Genomic DNA, 8,028 nt, shown 5'->3' on the forward strand with positions numbered 1-8,028 from the left:
AAAGATTTTATTTAAGGTAGCATCGTACTTTTTCTGTGTTCAGTGAAACAGGTTAGTTTGAGTACCTAATGTGTTTATACGTAAATGTATTTGAGTTTACTATATGACATAACAACGATTGTGCAATTATTGTCACGTGTTGTAACTGCAATACTAGCGAAATCTAGTGGCTGCAGATACAAAAAGATATGATTCAAACTCCCTTTGATTATATCTTTTTTTTAAATTAATTATAATCAGTACAAGATTGAGATATTATTAAAATAATTGTTTGACAAACCCGTATTCTCAAACTTGTAGTTTAAAAAGACCGCCAAAATTTTTTAAAATTCGAATGTAACGCCACCTATAAAGAAATCGCGGAAACTACTTGCCGAATAGTTTCCGCGATTTCTTTATAGATGGCGCTAGTGCTCCTTCGCCCGTCGGTAAATTATTGAGTAGTTTCAGCCGTTTTCGTATAGATGGCGCTGCACTCGAATTTGATATCCCCTCCGCTTTGAGTGGGAAATTTAATTTTTACAATTAAATTATAATTAACATGTGACACCATTAATTGTAAAGATTTCATTATAAACCCTTCAACTGGTAACGGTGATATATCGAACCAAACTACTATTACCGTCAACTGCTAGGATATAACAGTTAGCTCTTGTTCTCGAGATACAAATTGAAGACCCCTCGAAAACTGTCGAAAACAAAAGCATGTTCACTTTTGTTGGATCTGTAGTCACTGTAAAGATATAATTAATTGTTTAAAACATTAAAAACGCACAGTTTTATGTATGTATGCATAATATTATTTAGAAAATGTCAAACATTTTACATAATTATTGATCATTATGACGCTGTTTTAATTATTTTTTGCAGTATACATCAACGTAAATACAAATGATTGATCAAAAAAATAACATTTTTAATGTAAATTGTTGAAAGAGTACAATTAAAAAATTTGTATAAAGTAATTTATAATTTAAAATAGTTAATTACAAGAAATGTATTATTACAGGAAACGTTGTTGGAAGAAGAATATTTGCAAAGGTTATAAATCAGTTCAAAATGGCAAGCACAGGAGGTAATGTACTACCTAAATTTCGTAATACTTTTAAAGTAGCAACCAAAGATCTGATACAATGGTTCCCTGGACATATGGGCAAAGGTGTGAAACAAATGCAACGGCAACTGAAAAATGTAGATTGTATCATTGAAGTGCACGATGCAAGAGTTCCAATTTCTGGCCACTATGCAGATTTTAGCAATTCTTTAACTGGATTAAAGCCACATATTTTTATATTAAGCAAAATGGATTTAGCTGATATGAACCTGAGAGATTCTATCATAGAGAATTTAAAACAAAAAGATTTATCTAATGTGTTATTCACTAATTTGAAAGATACAACTTGCAAAGGACTTAAGAAATTATTACCTTTAGCACAAAAATTAATTAAAGAATCAGATCGTTTTAATAGAGCACAGGAATCTACATATCAAATGATGATTATTGGTGTTCCAAATGTAGGAAAATCTTCGCTTATTAATCGTTTAAGGAATATTAATCTTCGTAAAAGTAATGCAGCACATGTTGGTGGTGTTGCTGGTATTACAAAATCTGTATCCACAAAAATACTAATATCACAAAATCCAAATATCTATGTCTTGGATACACCTGGAATTTTAGCTCCTAGAATATATGATGTAGATACTGGTTTAAAATTAGCATTAGTCGGCTGTATGCAAGATCATTTAGTAGGACCAGAAATACTTGCAGATTATTTATTGTTTTGGTTAAATAAATGTAAAAAATTTGAATATGTAGAAAAATTAAATTTACCAGAACCGAATGATAACATATTATATGTTCTTACATATATTGCTGCAAAATTAAAAAGAACTGTAAGACTGAAAAACTATGATGGACAGATTATTCAAAAACCAGACACAAGATTTGCAGCAGAACATTTTATCTCCATGTTCAGGAAAGGAGAGTTAGGTTACTATTGCTTAGATGAAGATATATTAAAATGAACAATAAATTAAGTACCAAAAATAGAAATAAAAAAATAACTGCAAATAATATAACTGACACTGTATATTTATTGTATAATGTATTTAATCTGTATACATATATGTAAAGAAGTAGTTTTACTAAATATGAAGAAGATTGAATTTATTACTTATCTAGATTTAAAGAAATAGCTAGAAATGAATTTCTAATTAACATATAAAAATGTTTTTATTCAGGGGACAAAAAACGTTAATAACAATACATATTAAATAGTATTCAACAATTGTGTAATAGCAATAAAAATAATAAATATAAGTTGAAAGTTTAATATGAATTGTTGAACTTTATTATAATCTATTAAAGTGATATACATCATCACAGATTTCTGTCTATAATAAAAGATAAATTTTTTATTCGTGCAATAAATACATATTCGTAAATAAATTGTCGTCCATTAAGCAGTTGGTTTCATAAGTCCCGTTATATCGGTGGCATTTCTCTCGACGTATTCCAAAGTCCTGTTACTTTCATTGCATGGAACTTCGTCGAGTATGATAAGTTTTGAATCTCACTCGTCGAATTATTAGAATATTTTCAAATTTAAATTACAAGTAACTTTTTAATTATGTTCAAAAATTTAAAGAATAATAAATTTTATTATTAAACTACAATTGTAGTGAAAATGTTTGCAAGATTTACATTTTATCCAACGCTTTTATATAATGTATTAATGGAAAAAGTTTCATCACGAAATTGGTATGATAGAATCGACGAAGTAGTTATATTAGGTGCCCTACCGTTTCGCGGTATGACAAAACAGGTGTGTACTTATAAGTTATAAAATTATATATATATATTATTAATAATATTAATGTTACACAATGAATAAATATATAAAAATTGTACTATTTAAAATTTCAGTTAATAACTGAAGAAAATGTTAAAGCTGTTGTTTCGATGAATGAAGATTATGAATTACGAGTATTTTCTAACACTGAAAAGGTACACCAATTATAAGCTAGAATTAATAATGTTTAATAAAAACAAAGTTGAACTGATACTTACTTTTTATTTTAGGAATGGCAGATACACAATGTTGAATTTTTGCAATTATCTACAACAGATATATTCCAGTCACCTTCACAAGAAAAGTTACTACTTGGTGTAAATTTTATTAACAAGTTTCATAATATACCGACTAATATCGATGACGAAACTTACCCTCATGGAAGTGTTTATGTACATTGTAAAGCAGGAAGAACACGCAGTGCAACATTAGTTGGGTGCTATTTAATGATGGTTAGACAGAAAACAATATTAGATCACATTTGAAATGGACAAAATGGATATTTATAATTTAAAAATAATTTTTAGAAAAATCAATGGACTCCAGAGGAAGCAGTAGCATACATGAAACAAAAAAGACCTCATATACTACTACATACAGCACAGTGGAATGCGCTACAGATTTTCTATAAAAATCATATAGAGAGTAGTAAATTATTTAAATAAATACAAGATTTATAAATCTGTTATTATTGTTACAATAATATGTACAAAAAACTTAATTCGTTATAGACTAGTTCTGAACGACTATTTTCCTTGTATATATTTATAACTTACTTTGTAAAATAGAATTTCAACTGTTTTTTACATGTGTAAATGCAAAAGTTCTAGCTTCTTCAGTTGCTTCGTTTATTAGATGTTTCTGTGAAGCTTCTGAAATACTTATGGTTTTCATACTAGCAACTAAAGACGGATCAAAACCCTTGGTTGGAACATATTTCGCATTAAAAACATCAAGAACGATGTTCATCCACGTTCGTGCATTGAACGAATCAGATACAAGGTCCTGTATGAAATAAAATATTTTAATTAATTAGTCTACATAAGTTTAAAATAATTTGTTAATATGCTTTCTATACCTGCGGTACAGAACACCATGCTTTTATTGTTCCATTATGGTGTACAATAATAAGTATTGGCATATTTGGATAAAGAGATACAGCTTCCTGAAGTGATAAATGCACGAGGTTCTTATGCAAACAATGAACGACAAAAGAAGGCGTTGCGTTGAATTCATTTTTTATCTCCATATTTATAAAAGACCTTCAAAAATAATACAAATAAATAAAATAAGTTACATTTGGTATGTGATCATGAATAAAGTGTAATACTCACTTTTCTATTTCTTTCGCTCTCATCTTAGCGAGATCATTTAAATCTTTTAATTTTATTAAACAGTCTTCTTTAATAAGATATGGTACTGATACTTTTTCATCATCTTTATTATTCATTTCATGCTCAATTTCTTTACTAATTGATTTAAATGTTTCATATGTAATTTCTTCAGTTTTTAATTTTTCCTCTAAAGCAAAAATTCTAGACTGCACTTTTTCAGCCATTAATTTAGCAACTGTTGCAGGTGGTCCTACAACAGCTTTAACATTAAAATTTGCCGCTCCTTTTGAATAGTAACTTTGGAAATAAAAATGTTCTAATATTCCTGTTTTAAATACGTGTGTGCCGCAACATGCTTCTCTAAACAAAGTATAGGATACTAATTGTCATTAAGAATAAAACTACATGTAACATAAAAATGCAGAAGGAATACTTACTTTGATTTTAAATTCAGCGAATCTACTTCTACAACTCTGATACCCGTATAAGGATAGATTTCTCCAGGTATTAATGATACAGAATCTTCTGTTAACAATTCTAATGAATTTAATATTTTTGTAGTGATTGGAACATTGGCTTCTATAGCGCTATTTACACGTTTTTCGATTTCTTCCAGCTGCTTACGAGAAAGTTTTTCTCCAAAAGAATTAAATTGAAACTTTAAATTATGGGGAAGAATGAGAGAATTACGCGGATAAACTCCCTGAATAATTTCCTTTACACATGCACTTAACAGATGTGCTGCAGTATGATGCTGCATTGTTCCAATTCGAAATTCAGGTAAAATAGAAACTATACAACTGTCACCAATTTTTAATTTTTCACCCCAAATTCTGAAGAAAAAATATCTTCATTATTTTTTCTAAATATCAGATACATGTATGTAATTGCTTAGAAAAGAATTAATACTTACTTTAAATCGCTTTGATTAAACTTTCCGAAATGTATAACGTAATCATTAATTTTTCTCACATTATTTATGCTGAAATTTAACTCTTTTGTACTAATGGAGCCTTTATCTGATATTTGACCACCTTCCAATGAATAACATACTGTTTTATCCAGTATAATTCCAATTTCATCTTCGTCCGATTTTATACCATAATTTGCAGTATTTTTGGATATAATGGAATATATATTTTCGTCTCCTCGGTTAAATATTATGTTATCTAAAATAAATACATTTTTATGCTTTATTATTTGTGTATAATTGACACTAAATGCACATGTAGTATCTGAACAAATTGTACCATTTATTATTAATGCTACAATTTTACTGTCAATGGTAGGGAACTGATAATTATCTCCATCATGAATATATTTATATTTAAAACTGTCATCAGTTTTAAGTACATGATTTTTCTGAAGCGTTTCCAGAGATTTCCTCAGCATCACTTCACTGCTCTTTACTAAGCCAATTCTTGACTGATTCCTGAGTTTTTCTAATTCATTTTGAAAGGCTAGACTATCAAAATTTAATGATTCAACTTCTGCTAGTTCACTTATTGTTTCTACACTTAAACCATGTGTATCATATAATTTAAAAGCAACTTTTCCTGTTAATGTATCAGTTGCTTTCCTACAAAATTCATAGAAGATTCATAGAAAAACCTATATTCTATGTCAAGTACACATAAATTCTGTTAATATTTACAATTCTTTAAGTGTACTTTGTAGATACTTATATCCATTTACTAGTCCAGGAGCTGTCCATTCAGATATAGATACTAGTTGAGGACGTGTTGCAACAATTTTTTTCCATTCTTTACCAGAAGTATTTTGTAATTTTATATATAATTCCTCTTCAAATTTTATTATTTTCTGTACCTAAATTGCAATTAAATTATGTTTCATATTATTATGATTTCATGTTGAATATTACCGTTTTAAGATTATCCTGCAATTCTGGATAAACATCTCCTAAATTTTCTGCTACAGCATATGAGAGTTCATGAAGTATTCCTTGCTTCTTAAATACCTTTTCACCTACATCAATTGCTTTTCTTATTATTTTTCTAAGTTTATTACTGAAAATGTTTACACTTACAATAATACATCCCTTACTGCTGCAAATATTTAAGACTTACCTTTGTTCTGGAATCATTCCATCTGCTAGAGCCACAGAAATCATTCTACTATGATCTGCCAATACCCTATATCCACTGTCAAGTCCAACTTCATCATTATAAAATTTACCCTCATAATCTGGAGCTTTTGTGTACTTCTGAATGGCTTTAAAAAGAGGCTGGAAAAGATCTGTATCATAATTTGAGCTTTTTCCTTGTAATAATGCAACTAATCTCTCAAGTCCCATGCCTGTATCAACATGATGTTTTGGAAGAGGTACTATTGTACCATCTGGTAATCTACCATCAAACAATACACTGTAGTTAACTTTTAGATCTTGTTTATATGTTACATACCTTAGGTATTGTATGAAAACTATGTTCCATAATTCTGTGAGAGCTGAAGAAGCTTTATTAACTTGCATTGATCGATTTGATAATTGTTTTGTATAATCTATATGTATCTCTGTACAAGGACCACATGGTCCTGAGATTCCCATTTCCCAAAAGTTTTCTTGTAATCCAAATGGTATAATTTTGTCTTTTGCAACACCAATACTTAACCAAATATCTCTACATTCTAAATCAGCTTCTAATTTCAATTTTTCATCTCCACCAAAATAAGTTACATGTAAAAATTCTTTATTAATATTATATTGGTTTGTTAATAGATCCCAAGCATAACGGCATGCCTTTTCCTAAATATGTAAATTTATGTTGTTTAGTTGAAATTAAAAAGTAGTAAATCATTCTAAGATAATGTACTTCAAGAAGTTTACCTTAAAATATTCTCCAAAAGACCAATTTCCTAACATTTCAAAGAATGTGTGATGATAAGTATCACTTCCAACTACATTTAAATCATTGTGTTTTCCACTAACTCTAATACATTTTTGTGAGTTCACAGCTTTCAGCACAGGTGGATCATAATAATTTAAGAAAACTCCCTTAAACTAAAAAGCAAACAATACTTATTAATATGTTTATTACAATAAAGATATAAAAGTAATTCATTACAAAGAAGTTCAGAGAACAAACTTACTTGATTCATTCCAGCATTAACAAATGCAACTGTATGATCATTAAGAGGTACAACAGGACTTGATCGAATAAAAGTATGTCCTAAATCTTGTTTAAAATAATCTAAAAATTCATTTCTAATTAAGTTTGCACTTTTTTTTATTGGGCCAGAAGTATTAGAACAGTATGATCGTACTGACAAAATAAAATTCATGTCTTTTCTTTATTAAAGTATATTTATAAGTACATCATACATCAGTGTATTTTGAAACATTAATATATGTACATAAATACAATATTATGTAAAACCTTTCAAACTTTAATTTTTTCAAAATTACTTCTAACTTCTACTTCTTGTTCATTATAAATTGTAGTAACAGTTTTTTCAGAAATTTAATGAATTATATAAATTACGTATATTTACATTAACTTATAAGAAAAGTATGGTTTAATTAAAAAGAATATTTCTTCAATTGGTTAAAATTACACGATATATTTTCAAATCTTGTTACTATATATATAGTAACAAATAATACAAGTGTCTGGTTACCATTACTTTCTTGTAGCGAGTTCATTTTTTTTTTAATTTAAACACTATTTATATCAATCCATTTATTACATAATGATAATGCTATACTTTCTTGATAAGCATTAAAATTTTTATATTTTCAACAGAAGAAACGTGTATTTATTCATGAAAATGTGACTTATTTGCAGATAATCTAGTGACTTTTGTCGTTCAATCTATTATAGGTG

General features: G+C 28.2%; 3 protein-coding genes across 6 annotated transcripts; 2 read left to right on the plus strand and 1 right to left on the minus strand.

The window, feature by feature from the left end:
* Nucleotides 1-707: 707 nt before the first annotated feature.
* LOC114875271 (mitochondrial GTPase 1) lies at nt 708-2,173 on the plus strand. Of its 2 annotated transcripts, XM_046286840.1 has the most exons (3): nt 708-783; nt 871-881; nt 1,010-2,173. In XM_046286840.1, exon 3 carries the CDS (start codon nt 1,060-1,062, stop codon nt 2,023-2,025), a length of 966 nt encoding a protein of 321 aa, XP_046142796.1. In that variant the 5' UTR covers nt 708-783; nt 871-881; nt 1,010-1,059; the 3' UTR covers nt 2,026-2,173. The 2 variants fall into 2 exon arrangements, with proteins under 2 accessions (XP_046142796.1, XP_046142795.1); XM_046286839.1 differs by lacking the exons at nt 708-783; nt 871-881 and adding an exon at nt 919-937.
* Nucleotides 760-3,658, plus strand: LOC114875275 (phosphatidylglycerophosphatase and protein-tyrosine phosphatase 1). The gene is made up of 6 exons (XM_029185388.1): nt 760-783; nt 1,010-1,075; nt 2,683-2,825; nt 2,927-3,007; nt 3,083-3,304; nt 3,380-3,658. Exons 2-6 carry the CDS (start codon nt 1,060-1,062, stop codon nt 3,515-3,517), a joined length of 600 nt encoding a protein of 199 aa, XP_029041221.1. The 5' UTR covers nt 760-783; nt 1,010-1,059; the 3' UTR covers nt 3,518-3,658.
* Nucleotides 2,911-7,942, minus strand: LOC114875260 (alanine--tRNA ligase, mitochondrial). 3 transcript variants are annotated; one of them, XR_003789230.2, is made up of 15 exons: nt 7,295-7,942; nt 7,032-7,205; nt 6,610-6,950; nt 6,274-6,552; nt 6,069-6,213; nt 5,841-6,013; nt 5,437-5,765; nt 5,100-5,355; nt 4,624-5,019; nt 4,187-4,546; nt 3,931-4,114; nt 3,629-3,857; nt 3,227-3,291; nt 3,071-3,119; nt 2,911-2,999 (listed from the first exon to the last, which is right to left on the minus strand). XR_003789230.2 is itself a non-coding variant. In XM_029185353.2 (12 exons), the coding sequence occupies exons 1-12, from the start codon at nt 7,484-7,486 to the stop codon at nt 3,645-3,647; spliced, it is 3,042 nt and encodes a 1,013-aa protein (XP_029041186.1). In that variant the 5' UTR covers nt 7,487-7,942; the 3' UTR covers nt 3,519-3,644. The 3 variants fall into 3 exon arrangements, 1 of the variants encoding a protein (XP_029041186.1); XR_003789231.2 differs by lacking the exon at nt 3,227-3,291; XM_029185353.2 differs by lacking the exons at nt 2,911-2,999; nt 3,071-3,119; nt 3,227-3,291 and having other exon boundaries at nt 3,519-3,857.
* Nucleotides 7,943-8,028: the final 86 nt, after the last annotated feature.

This window comes from Osmia bicornis, chromosome 8 (assembly GCF_907164935.1).
Source record: "Osmia bicornis bicornis chromosome 8, iOsmBic2.1, whole genome shotgun sequence".
NCBI classification, from domain to species: Eukaryota; Metazoa; Arthropoda; class Insecta; order Hymenoptera; family Megachilidae; genus Osmia; species Osmia bicornis.

What these genes read in the sequence shown, in the direction of transcription:
- LOC114875271 (XM_046286840.1), top strand. Translation starts at nt 1,060, where the DNA reads ATGGCAAGCACAGGAGGTAATGTACTACCTAAATTTCGTAATACTTTT.
- LOC114875260 (XM_029185353.2), bottom strand. Translation starts at nt 7,486, where the DNA reads ATGAATTTTATTTTGTCAGTACGATCATACTGTTCTAATACTTCTGGC. An exon ending in TGTAGCATTAATAATAAATG is followed by an intron (nt 5,356 to 5,436) that starts GTACAATTTGTT and finishes TATTTATTTTAG; the next exon opens with ATAACATAATATTTAACCGA. An exon ending in TCGCTGAATTTAAAATCAAA is followed by an intron (nt 4,547 to 4,623) that starts GTAAGTATTCCT and finishes TACTTTGTTTAG; the next exon opens with AGAAGCATGTTGCGGCACAC.
- LOC114875275 (XM_029185388.1), top strand. An exon ending in TTCGCGGTATGACAAAACAG is followed by an intron (nt 2,826 to 2,926) that starts GTGTGTACTTAT and finishes TTAAAATTTCAG; the next exon opens with TTAATAACTGAAGAAAATGT. An exon ending in TTGGGTGCTATTTAATGATG is followed by an intron (nt 3,305 to 3,379) that starts GTTAGACAGAAA and finishes AATAATTTTTAG; the next exon opens with AAAAATCAATGGACTCCAGA.